Below are 23,935 nucleotides of genomic sequence, written 5' to 3' on the forward strand. Positions count from 1 at the left end.
TAGGCTTATACATGAATAGGCCAAAAAGAGACCTGCCTACTGGGCTACAGAAAATGTTTGTTTTTACTTATTTTAAAATGTACACATTATAGCTTGTTATCTATATAAGGGGAGTATATTGTAATGTTGTGTATATATTTATCTATTTGTTTTTTTTACTGACTTGTAAACTCTGAATTTACTTTCTGTTGAAATAATACATTACAAGGTTATAAAAGGGTAATTTTGTTTCTCAGTATTTAGTACAAGATTTGGAATTTTTTGAACCACGATTTGGTAACAAATGATTATCATAACACTTTAAATTATGAAGTTGTCATTTAAAAGCATATTGACTTGTCTCTGGTAGTATCTGGCATGACTTAAGGGCCCCACTAGCTCAAAATGTAAAAAATATTTATAGAATCTAATGGTTCTAAATAGCCCCATTTGACAAATGTGCTATAAAACTGTTAAACTGTAAAATAGATGCTATATAGCACCAAAAAATCTTCAATTAAACTAGTGTAACTTAACGGACTGGTAACTTTTAACAAAACCAAAGAAAATGAAACGCAAATAAGCTGCTGAAACGAGGGAAAGCTGAGGTTGCGGAACTTCGCATGTGTGGCTTGAACGAACAAGCTTTTGCTGTGCCGGGTTGAATCTTAGGGCGTTGCCGGGAGAGGGGCACGCTGGGCGCGTGCTGAAGCACGATTGGAGAGCCATGAAGAAAACAGAGGACAAGAGAGCGAACAAGCACGTGTGTCGCTGTTTTGTCTGTTGGGGCGTGGTTTCCAGAGGGCAGTGCTTTGTTCCCCGGAGGGAGGGCTTGTTTCCGGTTTCTCGAGAGACTGTTTTTCTTTAGACATATTAAAGTCAATCAAAAATCTATTTGCGCGTATTGTAATCAAATATCTTCCCACAATCAAACCTTAGTTTTCAGCTTTTGATAAAAGGAAAACAATTGTCAGTAGTTAGACCTTAAGAGGTTAGCATTTCATTCATAGAGAATATAGGCAAGATACACGAATGGCATCAGATTATTGGACATGATAAATACATGACACGTGACATTTATACATTAAAGGCATTTCAGACGATGGCAATACTTTTGTCCACTTGGGGGAGCTCGGGTTACAGGGCGATGGCTCTGATTAATCCCAAAACAATCTTCTTAGGAGCTGTGGAATTTAGTCATTTTTAACCTTAAATTCAAGCTTGAAAATTAATCGAGTATAGGATGACATTTCTTTATCATCATTTCTAAAGGAAGTGTCAGAAAGTGTTGTGAACAAAGCATTGGTTAAAACACTGCAAAATTAACTTATTTAGATTCTTTAACAACAAATACACCAACATGGTAACATAACTACTCAAATGGAGACAAACGTAATCAAGTAACTAAAAGATTATTTAATTAAACAAGGTAATGCTTTGAGTCTTGAGGGGAGTACTCTTTTGTTTACACAAAGGAGTTCAGGGCTGTCCTCCTGGTGTCTGGAGTTTCCTCACACCTGGGCGTGAAGAGCAGAATATCCTTTGATGTGAGGTAATTAAACAAAGAGCAAGGTCAGTTGCCGTGGTTACGCGTGTGGGGGCAGTTTAGAGTTTCCTGCCGTCTGTTGAGTTGATATCCCAAACCCACTCCTCCTTCTCTCAGGGAGAGAAAAGGATTTGGAGTAGTCCAAACTTATTTGATATAAAATGCACGAATCCACACTGTTGGTTCACAACAATTGTTAAAATCCTAATTTAACAATGGCAAAACAGCAGCTGACAACCTTAACACAGGGTGCTCTGTAAGGAACAATACATCACGCCACTCCAGACAGGGAACCTTGGAATCAGCCAAACCACATAAAACAGGCAGGCAGCAGACTGCTAGACGTCACAGAGGGTTCATGTGGCAACCAACAGGCAGGGAACTACAGCTAATGAGGGTGTTTGATCTGGGTGGAGCTAATTTGATGCTCTAGAGGTGCGTTCAAGAGCAAGGCTAAACACCTATAAGCCTGCATAGAAATGCACACCACTACATATGCATGTAGTTTTTGAGTATATTTAAGTATTTTAGCCCTCTGACTGACTCAGGCTTGCCTGATCTGGTCTTGTTCAGTGCAGAGCTGCCTTGCTTATACAAACTGAAGAGGCAGGTGTCATCCTGAAATTTATTGAAGGTCTTCAGCATAATCTGAATTACTGTATACAACAACAACAACACTAATACGTATTAAAATAACTGCAAAAAATATTTATGCCCTCCCCCAAAAGGGCGCTTGCATAAAAGGCCTCTCCGTCTCAAAGTCCCAGGCTGAATTTCAATCCCAGTACATCCCTGTCGTTAACCTATTACATTTCCACAGTAACCTTCCCAACAACATGCATTCAGAGTGAAAGTTAGATTTACTTTGTCACTATGGGGCGTTCTTACATTATCAGTTAATGTGTGAAGACCTTGTAACTCCAGTTTTTACTTCATCTGACAGATTAAATAGTTTGTGGTTTGATAAACTTGTTTGTTCTTTCCAGCACAAATGAAACCATTTAAATTCCTCATGGATGAAACCAGTAATCTGCTGCCCTCATCTAAGATCCATGTGGAGATATGAGGTTTGCGCTCAACACCAACAACATGATCTTTACCATTTAATCATTCAAACCGGTACAAATAATTCAAAACAGATTTTTATACAAGGAAAACAAAGAACAAAAGTTTACAACAAAATGTTCATAAAAATAAAACATTAACTGTTCATTACTAAAAATTTGAAAAACAAAACTCTTCATACATAAAAATAAACAAAATACAACTTGTAATTAAGGCGTCTTCCTTCATTTTTGACAGAGTAAGTCTGCAGGAAAGAAAAGTAGTTACATGTTGTGCAACTTTTTATTTAAAGAGGTGGTATTCTGCTTTTTGGCTTTTCCCTCTCATTTATTGAGTTATATATATTTGTTGTGCATGTAATAGGTTTGCAAAGTGAAAAAGCCCAAAGGGAGTTCCCATCTCCCACAGAGAAACTCTGAACTGCCTGAAAACAGTTCGTTTGCAGTCCAGCCGCTTCCCTTTCATCCCTGTGACGTCACACTTTCATCCCTGTGACGTCACAGGGATGAAATATGCACCTCATATAACGCTCGCCAATCTACTCCAACACGCCCACAAAGCAAGAAGGTCGTGGGTTCAAACCTCGGTTGCCCCGGCCTTTCTGTGTGGAGTTTGCATGTTCTTCCCGTGTCTGCGTGGGTTCTCTCCGAGTGCTCCGGCTTCCTCCCACCGTCCAAAGACATGCAGGCTAGGTTAATTGGTGACCCTAAAATTGTCCTTAGGTGTGAGCGAGAGTGGTTGTTTGTCTGTGTGTGGCCCTGATGGACTGGCGACCTGTCCAGGGTGTACCCCGCCTTTTGACCGATGCCAGCTCGGATTGACTCGCCCCCGCGACCCCGTACACAGGATAAGCGGTTGACGATGGATGGATGGATTGTATAAAATCCTGTTTTAGCCTTTTTGAACATGATAAGTTTATCTCCTACTTATCTGACTTGTGCTTTTTATAGACAAACCAGAGCAGCCTCTGCTCCAGTCCAACAGTAGAGCAGGAACAGCATGCTGAACTTCATCAGCCAGAGTCTCATAAAACATCCCTGCAAAGCATTTTGTAGTGTAGAAGCATTGTAGTGCAGAGCCTCACAGTCTCAGAGCAACGTGTCCTTTTTATCCTTCAGTCCTCTGTGGAGAGGTGTATTCCATTTTTCTGAGTCAGCTCTTGCGATCTGTAAGCAAAATTAAGTGAAATTCAGTGCTGAAACACATCAAGCTCAAAATAATCTCTCATTTATGTGTCTTGAGTATGAATCCTCATCACAACTGTGTTGAGTTATTTAGATCGTCCTTTTAGTTGAGCTAGAAGAAAACTTTTAATATTGATATTAACTGACGGGAAGGCTTAATTGATTATTATAGAATAGAGCTTTATTGTTGCACCAATCAAGACAATAAAGAATAATAAACACAGTGAAACAATGGACAGAACACAAAATAAATAATAAACACAACTTGTATCACAAGTCATCAGCAATATAGTCAACATGTGTAAAAGTAATTGATTAATGTCTAATGTCCTAAAACATGTTTTTGGGAAATTTTATGTCATTATAGTAATTAAATGACGACAGGGCTTTAACATGGTCATAGCTCATATAGAGTTCATTACAGTGCAGCAGAGCTATTGTTTTCAAGACAGAGGAAATACTTACTCAGGTTGGTCACTTGTTCCTGTCTGATCTGTGGTCCTTCTGCCTTTTTTACACACATTGGTTTTCTTGTATATACAGAATGCTGCCAGCCCTCCGACTGCTAATACCACAATGACTGCGACGACAACGACTGCAATTAATATGTTGTCCTGCATTTGTCCTTCAGCTGGAGGGTCTGAAACAGAAAGAGTTTGTTTTTGTAATTGAACTTCAACAAGTGAAATTAGACCTACTGAAGCGTCACAATGTTAGGTGGGTTTAATAATGTTTATAAAAAATCACAGCAAAGTAAAAGTTATGTTTTGGCTCCATCTCAAAATATATCTAGTATTACAATAATATAAAAATAGAAAAGCGGCAACTCCTCACTCAGATTATTTCATGATAACAATGAGTTATTTATTTTGAATGATCTCTCGCTATAGGAGAAGTAGAGGAGGGTTTAACCAGCTTCATTGATTGCTCTGTGTAAAACTAACTATTTGCAAAACACTGCTCACCTTTGTCTTCTTCATCTGTGTGTTGGGTAGGAGTAGGGAGGGCTGATGTTGGGTTCACTGGAGCTGCATCTGCATGATGAAGGCAGAGTCTTGATTAAATTATCTTTTTGGAGCTCTTTCACCCACAAAACTTCATGTTTCATGGCTTCATGTTTTGCTGCCGTTAGTAGCTCCTTGATTTCTGTTGTGGGACACCAGTTAGTACATACAGTAGTGTATGTTTTCAGTATGGAATATGTATGTGTATGATAGTATGCCATCATTCATGTGGCATAGGGACAAAACTTATGTTTATGTGTGGCAGTGACAGCACAACACACTACCAGCAAAAACAAAAATAAATTGTTTCTGTTACTTTTTTCTACCCATATAGAGTACATCAGTGAGGACAGGCTAAAAAAACATCTTTCAAACTGATCATCCAGCTGAATCAACATGTCTCTAAAAAATTTTTATCAAAAACATGATGACCTTTCTGAAGGACGATTTATTCCAGGACTAATAAACTGGAAAACACACACCAGTTAAATTTGTTTTGTATTTGATGGTTTGTTTCTTTCCTTGTGTTTCTCGTACCGTCCACTTTAAGGTTGATAAATAACTCCTTGTTTCCTCTGATGGTGCTGGTGTAGCACTTGTATCTGCCCTGGTCCTGAACCTGCACCCCTGTCAGCTGGAGCGAGGCGTTTCCTCTGGAGATCTGGTCCTTGAACAGCGATGTCCTGCCTCCGAAGTTCTGGCCCTGGTAAGCGAGCTGGTCTTGGTTGTGGTAGTAAGAGTGGACAGTAGTTTCTCCTGTTGTCACCTGTATCCAGTGGATGACCACATCAGCGCCACCCTGGAAGCTGCACGGTAAGATGCAGCTTTGCATGAAAACACAGGACACCTCAACATCTGCAACACATCAGGTAAAGAGACATCTGTCAAAGTTCAGTTCAGGTAAAATGGCAGCTGAATCCAAGTTATCCAAGCTAGCAGTCCTTAACTAAGAACTGAGGATGTGCAACTCCCAACAAAGATCATTTAGAGACAAGATGTATCACTCTATGGTTAAAACAAAGCCTTCAACACACAGGGTGAAAAGAGGACCTGCAGCAATGTGCAGTATGACAAAAAATATGGTGTTTTTTGAAAATTAAACCATGTAAACCTGTTCTGGTACAACAAATTAATAAGACTTTGAACCAGAAAGTGAGCATAGTCCCACCTCTTTAAAGTCAGACAAAGTTCACAAGTCAAAACAAGCATGGGTAAAGCAAAAAATAAAACACATTTTATGCAGCAAAAATATGACGTTTCGTCCTCTTTCCAAACTGATCATCCTGCAGACTGTCAGAATTATTGACCTTTGGGAGATCTCATCTTCCAGGTTGGAAGCCTCTGATTTAGAAGAAGACACATGAAATGTTTCTGTAAGGTCATAAAATGCAGTGAAGGGCCTGACAGTCAGTTTCAGGAGTGATTGTAGAGTGCAGCCTTGTGATTTTAATTATGGAGGTTGTTGCAGTTGAGAGAAAAGTGTAAAGATGGACGAATAACATTTTCAAGTGGCCTTTTATTGTGGCCAGCCTGAGGCACACCTGTGCTATACCCATGCTGTCTGATCAGCATCTTGATATGCCACACCTGTGAGGTGGATGGATTATCTCGGCAAAGGAGAAGTGCTCACTAACACAGATTTTGACAGATTTGTGAACACTATTTGAGAGAAACAGGCCTTTTGAGTACATAGAGAAAGTCTTAGATCTTTGAATTCAGCTCGTGATGAATGGGGTCAAAAACAAAAGTGTTGCATTTCTACTTTTGTTCAGTGTACATTGTTTTAAATATATATTTTTGTTTACATATTTTGCATAGCAAATTAGAAACACTTTCATTTTTAATAACCATAATTTAAAAAATGCTGCTCACCATGTTTTCAAAGCCTGCTCAAAAATATACAGATTCATTCAGTGGACACAGTCATATACTGTATACACATTTACTTTTATTTACGGTACACATGCACATTCACTTTACTGCATAGCTAAATAATAAAATAACTAAATAAAAACTGTTATTACTTTTGGAAAGACAAAAATATAAAAACACACTGAAAAAGGATTTAAATATAGAAATGGCTGAAAAACATTGACACAGATTTGAAAGTGGGCAAAAATCATAAAATGCTAAAAGATGAATGACACAGGTCCTGGCAGCAACATTTAATGACTTTTTGTTGATGGAGTTTCTGCACTTTGTTTTTTAGTAACAGCTGCAGATTCTGCTACGTGCTGGTTTCTCTTTAACTCAACTGGAAAACGAAAGTATTCAGTTCAGGCTTCAGTCTGTTTTGGAGGAATGTATCAAGACAGGTTCAGCAGGATTCCAGTTAAAGTTGTAGACAAGATGATTCTCTTAGTCTTTTCCTCCTTTACAACAGATTTGTTTTTACTATAGTATATAAAAATAATTGGAACCTCAGAGACCTGGTGGGTCAGTTTAAACAAAGTCATACTGTGCAGCAAAACAACGTTCAAGCCAGCAGATCTAGTGGTCTAGTGGAGATCCTCAAGTTTCCAAAGATATAAAATATGTCAGGTTCAATCTTGGGTAAATGTGTCCAAAAAAGGAAACATAATACTTTTTATAAACATCAGACAGACATGAAGAGTTTTCATGTGAAACTTGTCATTAAGTAGCACAAATAAAATCCTGTTTATCGCCTATCGTTTCAGAGGAAAATATCTTAAAACAGTGGCACATAACATCAAAAATATCTGAACAGCTGGACACCTCGTTCTTCTTTCTGTGACTTTGGGTCAACAGACCTTTAAGTTTTTCTATAAATTCATCTTTGTTTATTGTTTTTCCTGATGTGCTTCCTTTCTTTAGTGAAAATAATCATGACACTAATGCACCAAGTTTAAACACCTCTGTGATTAATGTTTAGAATAAGATCAGATGGGCTGTGAACGCCTCACTCACCTCCTCTTGCGAGACTCAGCAGAAAGGTCAGGACCACAAACACGACACACCTGATCCCCCCAGTCATCCTTCTGTTGAACTTCCTCTGTCGACACTGTCTGATGAACTAAACAAAATAAATCAGCAGTGCTAACTTAGTGAATTTCACTAAAGCTGTCCAACTGGTCTGACTTGTTACTGGAAACTACAAGTGTACTCATCGTGTTGATGTCATGAATCAGCTGTCTAGGAAATATTTCAAATACTTCAGGCTCCCTGTTGAAGCTTGCGTGGGTCAGTCAACACTCTTTAACAATCTATTCTTTCATTCTCACTCTTTTAAAAGGTATATGCCTATAGCACCTTTCAAAAACACAGTTACAAGGTGTGTTGCAGTAAAAAAAATAATAGGCTAAGTAAATATATCCAAAACATAAAAGATAAAACAATTGAAACAACTACAACAAATACCATCAAAAGCCATGAGCTTCAATGACTAGCTAAGATTTTGTTGCATTAGTAGGGCCCTGCTGGAGGATCTGAAGCAGCGATGAGGCTCATAGGGAGTTAGCAGATCAGATTCTCTCAACTCTTCAGACCTGCCATCCTCAATCGATCCACCAGGCCACCCTCAGACTTTCCCTCCTTTCCACGTGACCTGACTGCTCCACCCATCTACACACCTGTTCCACCATTCGCTCATCAGCTGTTCACCATTTATACCAGTTCACTTCCTTGGTTCCATGCCAGATTGTTATGTTGCTGTGTGTTGATGTCTTAGTTTGTTTCTGCCTAAATTACCTGGATTTGAGCTTCCCCTCTTTGTTGGGACTCTGGATTCTTGTCTGCTGCTGAGTGGTTTTCTTTGCTTATGTTTGACTGCTCTCTGATCTTGACCCTTGCCTGCCTCACCTTCCCATAAGGCTTTGTAGCCTACCTCCATTTTGTATGATTAAATAATTAAACTGCAGTAGATCTGCATTTGGGTCCTACCCTGACCCAGATCTACCATATGGGCAACCTGGGCACGCGCCCAGGGGCCCTTGGGCAGAGAGGGGCCCTCTGTGATGGAGGTTGTTTACAAAAATGAAGTCTCATTGTAGGAAAGCCAGATGTGTGTTCCCAGATCGCAGAATAGCGACAGACAGTTTCGTTGTCCAGCAAGGACAATTACGCTTCTTGTTAACATGCAAGCCTTTGTATATTTCTCAGTTTCTCTTTTTTTTTGCCGTGTCTTTCCATGTGCTACCTTGAATCAGTGAATGCTATTATGGGTTATGTCAATAATATACGTTATTTGAACACCAAGTTTAAGGAAGTTTTCCATCGGATTTGTTGGAATATTTAATATTTATAATAGAAAACCCTTATTTGGAAGTATTTGATTTGAATATATTTCTCCTTTATTAATTTCCAGAACCACACCCATCCTCTCAGAATCGATTCTCTGGCCGGAATCATTTCATCCATAGTTGTCACACCCAAACCAATTGTTTCCCGAGGTCCCCTTCCTCACTCTCATTATGATTGTCTGTTTTATATGTCAGTTTGATGACTGGAAGCAGGCCACAATGCACTGTGTAGATTGGCTAGTGATAAAGGTGGGTGGGCATAAAGCAGGTGGTTTACACCGTACTGATTCACCATCGGTTTTTGTAAGAACAAGTTGAGATTAAAACATAGACGATGCAATCAGTTTGTAACTGATCCATGGTCAGAGAGCATGTGTCTGCGAGTGTAACGTTAGTTTTGTGGAAATCGTTGCAACCGAAAGAGAAAGAAGTTAAAATAGCCTGATTAAGGTGGGCCTTAGCATTTGTGTGTGTTGGTTTAGTCTGTCTGGTGGGGCGAGGGTTCTATCAGGTGCCTGTAGTTTCATGAGTGTCAATAGCTTTGATATTGAAAGTGTGGGTGTTAGCGATGGGAGAACCAGTAGTAACACTAAAAAAAAACGAGCGGTAAAATCTTCAAATCAATCTGATAACACACAGTGAAGGGCATCAAGGATGTAGTCACTTATGTTTTAAAAGCTTAGCAGCAATGTTTTGTGGCAGATGTACTCTTTGGCTGCTTTAAATGCAGACATTAAGTGCACTGCAATAGTTGAGTCTGGAAAAGAGAAAAACTTGGATGACATTTTCTAGATCTGCAGATGAAAGGAACGAGTACTGTAGCACTCAATTCACCTGAGCACCAGAAAACAACTCTGACTCAAAGTAGGCTCCACCTAAATTATGGGGCCCTTATTAGATAAGTCAACCAGAGAGTATGATGCTAGTGCTGAAGGGCTGGAAAGGTAATTGCAATATAAATATTTTTGATTCAGAGTCATCTGCAGGAAATGTTTGCACACCTATTATTCATTTCTGTAAGGCTGAACATAATAAAGGTCACAGTACCTGGCTTTAAAAATACAAACAGATCATCCACGTAGCAAAGAGCAATATTTTCTGACTCAGAAGATAAATTAACAAAATCATTCAATAATCAAAAACAAATGCTTTCCTTCCTTGTTTCAGTAAGATTGAAACAGATATAGAAGAGGTTAACTGAGGCAACAGAAAGCAACGACAGCAGTTTGTGCCTCCATCTACTGTCCAGACTTGGTAAAGGATATGAGGTATTTATAGTACTAGTAGTACCAGGTCTGCTCGTGCTGTGAGTCCACGCCTGTAATAAAACCAACGAGATTAGAATCCTGAAACAGAAGTCAGTCTACCAACCAAAGTTACACAAATAGATTGATAACTAATGTGGATAATCAACAATATATATTCTGAACTCCTTATTTATATAAACCTAAATATAATATGGAAAATGGATCATCACAAAGCTGAAAACAGGCCTGTTTAGAGATAAAAGTTTCTCACAGGACAGCGACTCTACAAACATGTGATGTCCTTAAAAACCCACAGCAGGAAAATGCAAAATACACAAGTACATTTTTCTGATGTACTCAGTGCTTGAAGTGCGGCGGTACGCAGTACCAGCACCTCAACATTTGACTCTACTTTATTTCCACCATACTGCCGGTGTTCTGTTTATTTATAATATCTATCGAGATGTGCTATTTAGCGGTTCTGCGCAAGCGTAGGACCACTTTGCGTGGTCTGTTTCCACGGCCATAAATCTGTGCAACCTTGCTGTTGGGCATGCCGTCGAGACAGTGGCTGATCGTCAGCAATATCAAAAAATAAAATCTTTATTAGTCCATCAGAATATGCTACCCCTGATATCTTAAATGAAGATGTCATAATATAGTATTTCAACATGCTCCCCATCTCCTTTCAGTACACATGGAGTGAGTATAGTGGTACAATTTCTGTAGTGGGAGCATTATTTGATATCAGTGTATCAGAATATGCTACCCCTGAAATTTTGTTAGAATATAATCAAAAACAAGACGTCATAATACTTAGCGAGTTATACCTTTATGGGATTAGAAAAGGGAAGACACTTTTCGATGGGGCAGATCAACTCCATAGACTCTGCAACCGACCAATCACAGCCTGGATGGAGCGGGACATTTAAAAGTGTTGACACATAGCCTAGGTGTCATTTTCATTGGGGACGCTGGAGACATGTCAGAATCAGGTCAGTACTTGCACCTATTTTGTTCCACTGGATGTACTTACATAATTTTTCACATCAACCACTGCTTGTGATAGCACCATCACAACACTGGCTCGATTACCTCATTTGTGTTGCCTTTGTTTAATTCATTTTCTGATTTAGGGCATGAATGGCATTGTTTGCTTTATCTCACTGTTCAGTAGGAGACTATTGCTGTGCAATCATTAATAATAACTAAAGTTGTCTGTTGACGTTGTACATTTACTGTGAGAGAACTTTGAACTATATAATTTAGTTCCAGTAAGGCTGAGGAAGGGGGTTATATAAATCATATAATTAAAAAATTTGTATAGCTGTAAGGCTGCAAATGTCCATCTAAAGAAAAGGAAAATATTGTTGATTTGGACATGAATGATAACAGGCTGTGTTGTGTTCCGATGTGACCTGCAGTCTGCGTTAGGGCAGATTTCTAGAATTACAGTAGTACAGTACAAGTAGTATTTCTGAGTACATATGAAAATACTCCTTTACTGTAGTAAAGGTAAAGGTGTAAAATAGGTAATTTTACAACGAGTAAAAGTTGGGCTTATTTTGTCAGAGTAATTGTGTGAAGACCTCATAACTCCAGTTTTTACTTCACCTGACAGTTTGTGGTTTGAGAAACTTGGTCTTCTTTTCAGCACAAATAAAACCATTTCAAACCCTCCTGGTTAAAACCAATAATGCACTGCCATCATCTAAAATCCATGTGTAGATATGAGGGTTGTACGGAAGAGGATGAGGGCCACACGTGAAAATTTTATTTTTATTTGAGGTTTATCTGCCTCATAATCTTCACATGTGGCCCTAAACCTCTTCTGTAGCTTTGCACCCAACAACATGATCTTTACCATTAAATTATTCAAACAGGACAAAAATGAATAATTCAAAACAGATTTTTTTTTATTTGTAAAATAAAACTTCTCGACAAAAGGTTCATAAACTTTTTACCTCATACAGCAAATAACGTATATTATTTATATTGTCCATCCATCGTCAACCACTTATCCTGCGTACAGGGTCACGGCGGGCTGGAGCCAATCCTAGCAGGGCAAAAGGCGGGGTACACTCTGGACAGGTCGCCAATCCATCACAAGGCCTTATTTATATTGCATTACATCATATATTTTAGTTAGGGCTGGGCACGTTAACGCGTTATTATCGCTTTAACATATTAATTAATTAACGCCGACAATTATTTTATCGCACATTAACGCAGTTTGTAAAAAAATTATAATATTATGTTAAAATTATAGGCTACATAACTTTACCTGATGGGCCTGCATGTAGTTTTGCGGGGATGCTCTGCCGTGTGAATTCCTTCCTGTTGATGTCCTAAAAACTATTTAGATTCTGGAAACTCACAAACAGTGAGGATCAGTCTCTCTTCCAATGATTTGTGCTGCGCGTTGCTACAAAAAGACAATTCAACTATCCCGGCGTGTGGGCGTGTGCACGAGGCGCGCACAACCGCAACAGTTTCACAGGAATGCACCGGCTTGTCGCTGCACCTTGTGCTCGACCACTTCACCTCACTCTGACAGGGAAACTTGCTGCTGAACACAGACTGTTTCTGCTGCTCCCTGATAAAAGATACCTGCTGATACCTGTTCAGAAAAAAAAAACAAGAAAACTGGACTCTGACGGTAACTTGATTTAATTACATTAATGTTTAAGTTGAGATTTACAAGAAATATTTTATTGCTACTGTGTAAAGAGAATACTGCTGGTAAAAAGCACCCTTAAGTGTTTACAAAACACATGTTATTGCACTTTTGTGTATATAGCAGTACATTTAGATTAAACGTGCGCAATATACTACTTTAGAATTCATTATCAATTTTGCACATAACAATACTATTAATCGCGCTTAAACATTTTAATCATTGCCCAGCAATAATTTTAGTGAATCAATTTACCAAAGATTTAATTTCAGCCTTTTTGAACTTCTGTTATTTTGCCCCAAATTAAGTGTTTTATGTCTTGATTTCTATCTTTTATTTGTGCTTTTTATAGACAAACCAGAGCCGCCTCTGCTCCAGTCCAACAGTCTCTGTGAGTCTGTTTTTAATATTACTTCTTCTTTAACGTTTAGTCTGAGTAGAGTATCGGGAAACGAGGTAGAGCAGGAACAATATGCTGTACTTCACCAGCCGGAGTCTCCCAAAAACATCCCTGTCTTGTATACTGGTCTGCATTGTAATGAAGAAGCAGTGTAGTGCGTCTCCTCCATTGATCAATTTGGATAAGATGTTTGCTGAACGGCTCCAAAACGCAGAACTGAAGGTCTTGTTTCAGCATGAACGCTCTTTCTTCAGGTTTATGTTCCCAGAAACAAATACAGTAAGTGCATCAAGTGTCATTTAATCGTTAGTGGAGAGGTTTGACTACTTATTTGTCTTCTGCTTATATTTTCTCCATTTCTTCTAGCCTTTCAGTGGCATTAACTCTGATGATCTGTAAACAAAATTGAAAATGAAAAATTGAATATAGATTTTTACTGAAGAGGGAGGATAAATTGATTATTATAGAATAGAGTTTTATTGTTGCACAAGAGCAGAAGATTTGTCTTCATTGTATTAAAGACAGAGAAAATACTTACTCAGCTTGGTCACTTAATCCTGTCTGATCTGTGGTCTCTGCATTTTTCTTGTATATACAGAATGCTGCCAGCCATCCAATAACTGCTAAAACCACAATGATTGCAAACTCTCCAAGTAATGTGTTTTCCTGCATTTTTGAAGGGTCTAAAACAGAAAAAGAGTTTGTTGAACTTCAACAAGTGCAATTAGAACTACTGAATCATCACAATGTTAAACACACTTACAGAGAAAACAAAGAAATTGTTTCTACTATTGTGTCCAACCGATATAGAGCTTCTCAGTGACGCCAGGCTAAATAACAGAAACATCCTCCAAACTGATCATACAGTTGAATCAACATATCTGAAACCGTTTCAACAAAAACCTTCTGACCTTCCTGAGGACTGTTGTTTTAAAAACCTAATAAACTGGAAAATACACACCAGTTAAATTATTTTTGTATTTGCTTGTATCTTTTTTCCCAATGTGTTTCTCGTACCGTCCACTTTTAGGTTGATAAATAACTCCTTGTTTCCTCTGATGGTGCTGGTGTAGCACTTGTATCTCCCCTGGTCCTGAACCTGCACGTCTGTCAGCTGGAGCGAGGCGTTTCCTCTGGAGATCTGGTCCTTGAACAGTGATGTCCTGCCGCCGAAGTTCTGGCCCTGGTCTTGGTTGTGGTAGTAGGAGTGGACAGGGGTGTCTCCTGTTGTCACCCGAATCCAGTGGATGACCACATCTTTGCCACCCTGGAAGCTACACGGTAAGATGCAGTTTTGCATGATATCACAGGAGACCTCAGCATCTGCAACACATCAAGTAAAGAGACTGTCAAAGAGGAGGAAGGAGATCAGGAAGCAGGACAGAGAAAAGGGTGGGAGGGAGGTATGCAGGATACGAGGGCGAAGGGGAGGACTTAGGACGTGTGGGTATTTATGGAAATGCTGGCGATGTTGTGCTTGATGTGTGGTCCCGCTCCTGAAACTCTGCTAATTAGCACCACTTCTGGAGCTGTTTCACCCACAAAACTTCATGTTTCATGGCTTCATGTTTTGCAGCTCTGAGTAGCTCATCGATTTGTTGTGGGACGCCAGTTAGTACATACAATAGTGTATGTCATTAGTGTGGAATATGTAGGTGTATAATGTATGTAAGTTATTCATATGGCATTGGGAGAAAACGTATGTTTATGTGTGGCAGTAACAGCACAACACACTGCCAGTGAAAACATAAAGAAATTGTTTCTGTTATTTTGTTCAACCCATATAGAGTACATCAGTGAGGAGAGGCTAAATATCAGAAACATCTTCCAAACTGATCATCCAGTTGAATCAACACGTCTCTAAAACATTTTTATCAAATACATTATGACCTCCCTGAAGGAGGACTGTTGTTTTAATAACCTAATGAACTGGAAAATACACACCAGTTAAATTTGTGTTGTATTTGATGGTTTCTTTCTCTCCTTGTGTTTCTTCAGCCACTTTTAGGCTGATAAATAACTCCTTGTTTCCAGTGATGATGCTGGTGTAGCACTTGTATCTGCCCTGGTCCTGAACCTGCACCCCTGTCAGCTGGAGCGAGGCGTTTCCTCTGGAGATCTGGTCCTTGAACAGTGATGTCCTGCCGCTGAAATTCTGGCCCTGGTATGCGAGCTGGTCTTGGTTGTGGTAGTAGGAGTGAACAGGAGTGTTTCCTGTCACCTGAATCCAGTGGATGACCACGTCAGAGCCGGCCCGAAAAGTGCACGGTAAGATGCAACTTTTCATGAAAACACAGGAGACCTCAACATCTGCAACACATCAGGTAAAATGACAGCTGAATCCAAGTGATGTGTTTAACTACATTTATTTAAATTCTCTAACATTACTGAAATGTGTCTTTTATTAAGCTACTTGCATCAAAAAGTAAACTTTTTATTTTGCCCACTTTGCCCAAATTTTAGTCTGTGTTGTAACAATACATAACAAACCAATATATTTATTGAGCACTTAACAAAACAATGTAAAATGGTGCTGTGCAGCAAACAAAGAAAATTATAACAACAAGAACATAAATGACAACAAACAACATAAAAATAATACAACCAAGAATCCTCAATAAAAGCTTTTCACAAGACAAAACACGCATGGGTAAAGTAAAAAATAAACCACATTTTATGCAGCATATGACGTTTCGTCCTCTTTCCAAACTAATCATCCTGCAGACTGTCAGATTGGGGAATCTCATCTTCTAGGTTGGAAGCCTCTGATGTAGAAGAAGACACAGATCTGGCCTGACTGATCTTTTCAGCTTTTAGGCCTTTTTAGAGTTATAGTTTTAGAAGAAGCAGGACTGCATGTGATGAAATGTGTCTGTAAGGTGTTAAAATGCAGTGAAGGGCCTGACAGTCAGTTTCAGGAGTGATTGTAGGGTCCAGCCTTGTGATTTTAATTATGGAGATTGTTGCGGTTGAGAGAAAAGTGTAAAGATGGAGGTATAAGAACTATATTGTTTTAAATATAGATTTTTGTCTACATATTTTAAATATAATTGAAGCTCTTATAATAACCATAATAATGCTGCTCACTGCTGCCAGTAATGATGAACACAATATACACATATAAAGTCATATGTGCATGTTTTCAAAGCCTGCTTAAAAACATACAGATTCATTCAGTGGACACAGTAATATATACACATTTACTTGTACTTACTGTACACATGCACATTCACTTTCTTGCATAGCTAAATAATAAAATAACTAACTAAAAACTGTTATTACTTTTGGAAAGACAAAAATATAAAATACACTGAAAAAGGATTTAGATATATAAATGTATGAAAAACATTGACACAGATTTGAAGTGGCAAAATGCTATAAGATGAGTGACACAGGTCCTGGCAGCAACATTTAATGACTTTTGTTGATGGAGTTTCTGCACTTTGTTTTTTAGTAACAGCTGCAGATTCTGCTACCTGCTGGTTTCTCTTTAACTCAACTGGAAAACGAAAGTATTCAGTTCAGGCGTCTGTTTTGGGGGAATGTATCAAGACAGGTTCAACAGGATACCAGTTAAAGTTGTAGACAAGATGATGCTCTCAGTCTTTTCTTCCTTTACAACAGATTTGTTTTTACTATAGTATATAAAAATAATTGGAACCTCAGTGACCTGGTGGGTCAGTTTAAACAAAGTCATACTCTGCAGCAAAACAACGTTCAAGCCAGCAAATCTTTCTTTTAAAGTCTGGAGATCCTCAAGTTTCCAAAGATATAAAATATGTCAGGTTCAATCTTGGGTAAATGTGTCCATAAAATTTCCATTTGATTGCCTGATGCGACCAAAAAAACACAGAGGTGTAGTATGAAGTCATCGGCATACAGTGGCTGTATTACGTGCCAAGATTTTGAGACCTCACACTCCACAGGCATAAAAGGAAACATAATGCTTTTTATAAACATCAGACAGACATGAAGAGTTTTCATGTGAAACTTGTCATTAAGTAGCACAAATAAAATCCTGTTTATCACCTATTGTTTCAGAGGAAAATATCTTAAAATAGTGGCACATAACATCATAAATATCTGAACAGCTGGACACCTCGTTCTTCTTTCTGTGACTTTGGGTCAACAGACCTTTAAGTTTTACTATAAATTCTTTGTTTATTGTTTTTCCTGATGTGCTTCCTTTCTTTAGTGAAAATAATCATGACACTAATGCACGAAGTTTAAACACCTCTGTGATTTATGTTTAGAATAAGATCAGATGGGCTGTGAACGCCTCACTCACCTCCTCTTGCGAGACTCAGCAGAAAGGTCAGGACCACAAACACGACACACCTGATCCCCCCAGTCATCCTTCTGTTAAACTTCCTCTGTCGACACTGTTTGATGAACTAAACAAAATAAATCAGCAGTGCTAACTTAGTGAATTTCACTAAGACTGGCTAACTGGTCTGACTTGTTATACCTGGAAACTACAAGTCACAGTACTGACGTCATGAATCGGAAATCTTTCAATACTTAGCCAAGTATTGATTGTTGAAGCTTGGGTTTGACTGTAGGTCAGTCAACATCCTCTCACAGCCCTTAACATTTCATTAAAATCACTTTTTGAAAATGTATTGCACCTTTCAAAAACACTGTTACAAGGTGTCTTGCAGTAAAAACAAATAAGTAAATAAATCCAAAAGATAAAACAATTTAAACAACTGGAACAAATACCATCAGCTAAGAAAAGTCATGATCTTCAATGACTAGCTAAGATTTTGTTGCATTAGTAGGGCCCTGCTGGAGGATCTGAAGCAGCGATAAGGCTCATAGGGAGTTAGCAGATCAGATAGAAGCTGGAGGTGTCACAGTTTGCTTCTCACTCTCATCCTCATCCCTCTGAATTATTCTCTCAACTCTTCAGACCTGCTATCCTCAATCTGTCCACCAGATGATGCCCTTAGACTTTCCTTCCTTTCCACGTGACCTGACTGCTCCACCCATCTACACACCTGTTCCGCCATTCGCTCATCAGCTGTTCACCATTTATACCAGTTCACTTCCTTGGTTCCTTGCCAGATTGTTATGTTGCTGTGTGTTCATGTCTTAGTTTCTGTTTCTACTCCGTAACAATCAGTAAATTAGTGGTAAAATCTTCAAATCAATCCTACATCAAGGATTGGTGTGATGTAGTCACTTATGTTTTAAAAACTTAGCAGCAATGTTTTGTGGCAGATGTACTCTTTGATGTGTGCTGCAATAGTTGAGTCTGGAAAAGAGAAAAACTTGGATGACATTTTCTAGATCTGCAGATGAAAGGAACGAGAACACTCAATTCACCTGAGCACCAGAAAACAACTCTGACTCAAACTAGGCTCCACCTAAATTATGGGCCCTTAAAAAACAATAACATTGTTTGATAGGTCGACCAGAGAGTACGATGTTAGTGCTGAAGGGCTAGAAAGGTAATTGCAATATATTTATTTTTTATTCTAAGTCATCTGCAGGAAATCTTTGGAGACCTATTATTCATTTCCGCGAGGCTGAACATAATAAAGGTCACATCTATGGTACCAGGCTTTAAAAGGACATACAGATGGTTAATGTTAAATTCACGTCTGTGATGAAAACCAACCCTCCACCAACACACAAACCCTCCTTGGATCAGCTGGAAAATGCTTCATCACACAGGCATCAAAACAAGCTGTTTTTCTGATTCAAAATAGATTTTTTAAATAGTAAAATAAATAAAACTTTACAACAAAATGATCATCAAAAATAATAATTAATTGTTCACTTCATTACTTCTTCTATTTCACTTTGGTGATTTGCAAATCAAAAGTGAATGAAATGTGGCACTGATGTTCTCGTAAATCAAAGTATTTCTCTGTAAGATTACATATTCATGACTAAATAAGCAACAACAGTTAAAGTTTTGGGGAAAACTGCTTACTTATTATTGTTTAAAGCTATAGTTCAGGATTTTTGAATTGGAGCCGTATGAGGTATTTATTCATAGTGTTCTACCTGTAGTAGAGGGCCGTCAGCATATCTCTAGTTTGAAAAAGCTGCTGACAATGTCACAGCACTACATTGCTTAGTTTACGTGTATTATTGCAGCAACTACACTGACTACTTCAGTGTACTTCAGGTACTTCGTTCAGCCTTATACGTCAACTTCTAAAAATCCCAAACTATCCCTTTAACTGTCATAAATTCCAAACAAACAGCAGCTGTTATCAGATATTGAGTCAAATGTTGCTTAACTCTAAGTGGTCCATCGAAACATGTGACCTTTCTACTTCAAAACAGTGAGGAAAGATAGACCAAAAACACAAACAAACATATCCTTCATGTGAAATAACAAAAACTGTTCAAACGTTAATAGAAAATTCTGTAAAACCCCATCCTGGCTTTTTGTTCAGTTGTAAAAATGCTCTGTATTTTGCCCAAAATGTTAATCATAAATAACCACCAGCTGGAAGCAAAACTGTATACATTCAGTCTATGCCTGATAACGTATCTGGCTTGTGCTTTTTATAGACAAACCAGAGAGAGTCTATTTTTACAACATGCTGTAGTCTCGCAAAAACAATCCCTGCAAAGCATTTTGCAGTGTAGAAGCAGCGTAGTGCAGACCATAATAGTCTCATAGCAAAGTGTCCTCATCCTTCATTAATCAGTTTTGATAAGCTGTTTGCCGAACGTCTCCAAAACACAGAACTGAAGGTCTTGAACGCTCCCTGCCAGAGTTTATGTTCACAGCAGAAAATAAGTGCATCAAGTATCATTTTATCCTTCAATCGTCAATGAAGAAGGCCTCCTCATTTGGCTTTAGTCTTTTAGTGGATTTGACTCTGGTGGTCTGTAAACAAAATTAAAATAAATTCAGTGCTGAATTGAACTGAAAAATAATCTTTCATTTATGTGTCTTGAGGATGAATCAATTGAATGAAAAAATTATAATGTCGATTTTTACTGAAGAGGATATTATAGAATAGAGTTTTATTGTTGCACCAGAGCAGGAGATTTGTCTTCATCTCACCAATCAAGACAATAAAAACAATAAACACAGTGACAAAAATAGACAGAACACAACATTAAAAATAAACACAATAAACACAACTTTCATCACAAATCATCAACAATACAGTAACACACGTGTAAAAGTTATTTGTTAATGTCCCACGTCCTACAAAGTGTTTTGGGGAAATTTAACGTGATAATTTAATTAATGCTTTAACATGGTCATAGCTCATACAGAGTTCATTACAGTATTTTTTGTGTCAGTGTATAATTGTTTTCAATATAGAGGAATACTTACCCATCCGTCTGATCTGTGGCCCTCTGCGTTTTTTTACACCAATTGGTTTTCTTGTATATAAATAACGCTGCCAGCCCTCCAATAACTACTAAAATCACAATGACTACCCCGACTACAATGTATGTGGTTTCCTGCATTCTCGCATCAGCTGAAGGGTCTGAAACAGAAAAAGAGTTTGTTATTTGAATTCCGCAAGTGCAATGAGAACTACTGAAGCATTAAAATGTTTTTTTAAATTGAAGTTTTAATCTCTAATATTTCAGGTAAAAGTTATTTTCTATAATTACAATCCTATAAAAAGAGAAAAGCAGCAAATCCTCACAAATGATGTCACCTAAAAAGGTTTCTTTATAAATGACTAACTGACTGGTGCATTTGTTGTTGGTCAGTTTTCTGCCTATCTTATAATTTAACAGTCAGCTAATCGTTTCTCCCGATTTTGTGTTACACAAGGGTTTTAAAAATTAAACATAATTATGTGCTAGTGCATCTGATCAAACACCTTAGCAATGAGTAAGAAACTCCCTAGCAAGCACTATAACCACCTCAAGCTGTTAAATGACACAATGACCTTCTTTATCTGATTGTAAAAGAAAAGAATCTTTGCGGCTCTTTGAGTCTTATAGAGTCTGAACCCTGTCCTGGATTGATAGTTTATGGTTTCAAGAAGTATCTCATTAAAGTGAATAAACATAGTAGAACTGCTTAAGCAAACGGTTGGTTTCAGATATAACATATGACAAAAAAATGTCATATAAAAAGGTGAAATATCATTAATACACTAATTCACAGACCTCATACTTGTTCAATAGATTTATGTGCATCTTCCTGTACTCCGAGACCTTTTTTCATATTTGTTCTTTTTTAGCATCGTTTCAATATTTACTGTAAAAAATATATATTAAGTGATTAAAAAAACAAATGTGTATTTTTTAATGTATCCCTAGCAGGCTGCAGGGGACATCTCTACCTATCAGAGGGTCAGTCAGTAGCTTGTATGTAGCCTGTAAGGTGAAATTCAGGGCAAACTCAGATGAGTGTCAGATGAGTGCAACAACATTTTAAAAACAGGTGATTTTATGTTGATAGTTTAAATTATACTAACAATTCTTGCGTCTATAGACTTCCCTTATTTTGACTTTATCTTACCTTTTATAGTTTTTAGAATAGTTAGATATGTCTCTTCAGCATCACTGAGTTCACAGGTGTAGATTCCCTCATGATTTGAAGACAAGTCTTGTAACGTGAGGCTGCCTGACTCAGAAACACCCTTCACCTGCTGCCTCCACTCCTCTGACACTTTGTAGGGGACGCCAGCCCTGGTCTGGTTCAGGATGATCTGACTGTCAATCTGACTGTTGAATCTCCAGACAAGGCCTGTTAGGGGAGTGTTTGAGGAAGTGCAGGGGATTGTTGTTTCAGTGTGGGAACCAATGATAGTAGCTGAAATGATAAAACACAAAAATGTTAACAATATGTGTTCATTTCTTTTCACAGCCTGACCCATCACATAAATGTTCAGTGACTGCAGGTCTTCACTTACTTTGTTGAAACAAAGTGGCTGTCCTCTTTTTTCTGTCACTGCTGATGGTGCAGCTGTAGACCAGATCAGAAATACTGTCTGAATGCATCAAAGAACTTTTGATGTTGTAAAGCTGCTGCTGATTCTGGACTGTGGATTTGTTCAGTACGGTCAGATTGGATGGAGGGCTGGTCATCCAGGTGAGCTCAGGCTCAGGGTAGATCCCATCTGAGCTGCAGGTGATTCTGTTTTCAACCTGCTGAATGTCGACTTTACGGACCGGAGCTGCAGGAAAGAAGATTCACTTTATAGAAACATGTTTCTGAATGTTGATGTGGGAGATCTTTGTTGTGTTTTTTTGTGCATCTAGTGTGTGATGATACCACTTATTAATCAAACCTTATGGGCGCTACTTTTAATTGAATTTTTTTTTATTATTAAGCATCCCTTCATTTTCTCTGCGCCTGAACCTTGAAGATGAGGTTTTATGACATGGACAAAAACAATCTGTCATCTCATATGTTAATGTGTTAATTATTAAACTGAAGGGACAGAATAAAGATCATGAGCAGGCAATGTTGAGGGAATGAGTTGAAATTTGAGAGCATACATTTAGGATGTGGTAACACATCACTTGCACTTTAAGCCTGTGGAATTTACTCTCAGAGGATGGATCAAATTATATCATATTTTTTGTTACTTTTTATTATGTACAAGAATTGGTTGCCAAATTCGGAGTTTCTCTAGGTGACAGATATCACTGCTCATGTTCATGCAGATTCCTCAAAACAAAGCAGAAACATAGTTTTTTTATTGTCTTTTGTTTTTTGTCATAAAGGTCCAATTTGCTTTTTTAACAACATTCACCAAGATAAGCAAAGCATTTTTTAATTAAAGCTGCAAGCAGCGTTGGGCGGGCCCTCGCACTTGTAGCGCGTCCGGGTGTGAGCCGGCCGAGTTGCACATTCTGGAGCTCTGCCGGTGCGGCTGTGAATTTGCTACGCGGTTCTGACGCCGCATGAAGGTGCTATATGTCACTTCCTGTGTCCCCTATGTGGAGCTACATAGCACTTGCCGCTATGAATATAAATCGGTATTGGCGTGTACATGTCTTCGGGGTGGGAGAGTTATCAAGCACGTAAAGTTTGTTTCAGATGTGAGCATGTACATTGAAGTTACAACAACTTCCTGTGTCAATGGCGAAGAGTTGATCTTTGACGCCACGCCACAGACACGCCCATTGACGAAAACTCGCAAATAGCACAACTTTTCATCTTTAATGCCTTTAGAAGGCACAGCAGAAATTTGAAGTAGGTTGGACTAAATCCCTAGGAGGAGTTTGTTAATGTACGGAGTGTGTAAATGATCCAAAAATGGCCGTAAAATTCAAAATGGCCGACTTCCTGTTGGGTTTAGGCTATGGCTCCAAGAGGCTTTTTTGTGCGTCTGGACAAGATACACGTACCACAGAAAATTCGTGCACGTAGGTGAAACGTGCGGCGGGGGCTGCTTCGTTAAAAGTCACTTCCTGTTGCCAGCAGGTGGCGCTATGACTGTGGGTGAATGTCAGCATGTACATGTGTTCAGGGCGGGACTCTCATCCTACATGTACAGTTTGGTGCAGATGTGAGCATATACACTGAAGTTACGACAACTTCCTGTGTCATGGCGAAGACTTGATCTTTGACGCCACGCCACGGACACGCCCATTGACGAAAACTCGCAAATAGCACAACTTTT

General features: G+C 38.5%; 2 protein-coding genes across 5 annotated transcripts in view; one reads left to right on the plus strand and one right to left on the minus strand.

Moving 5' to 3' along the window:
- LOC123976080 (protein boule-like) overlaps positions 1-23,935 on the plus strand; it is a 45,778-nt gene that overhangs the window by 16,399 nt on the left and 5,444 nt on the right. The window lies entirely within an intron of this gene.
- LOC123976098 (CD276 antigen-like) lies at positions 12,996-23,120 on the minus strand. Its single transcript, XM_046057934.1, has 8 exons — positions 22,217-23,120; positions 21,823-22,116; positions 20,674-20,830; positions 17,650-20,214; positions 15,306-15,671; positions 14,379-14,684; positions 13,900-14,044; positions 12,996-13,754 (listed from the first exon to the last, which is right to left on the minus strand). The coding sequence occupies exons 4-8, from the start codon at positions 17,714-17,716 to the stop codon at positions 13,724-13,726; spliced, it is 915 nt and encodes a 304-aa protein (XP_045913890.1). The 5' UTR covers positions 17,717-20,214; positions 20,674-20,830; positions 21,823-22,116; positions 22,217-23,120; the 3' UTR covers positions 12,996-13,723.

This window comes from Micropterus dolomieu, linkage group LG01, assembly GCF_021292245.1.
Source record: "Micropterus dolomieu isolate WLL.071019.BEF.003 ecotype Adirondacks linkage group LG01, ASM2129224v1, whole genome shotgun sequence".
Lineage (NCBI taxonomy): Eukaryota > Metazoa > Chordata > Actinopteri > Centrarchiformes > Centrarchidae > Micropterus > Micropterus dolomieu.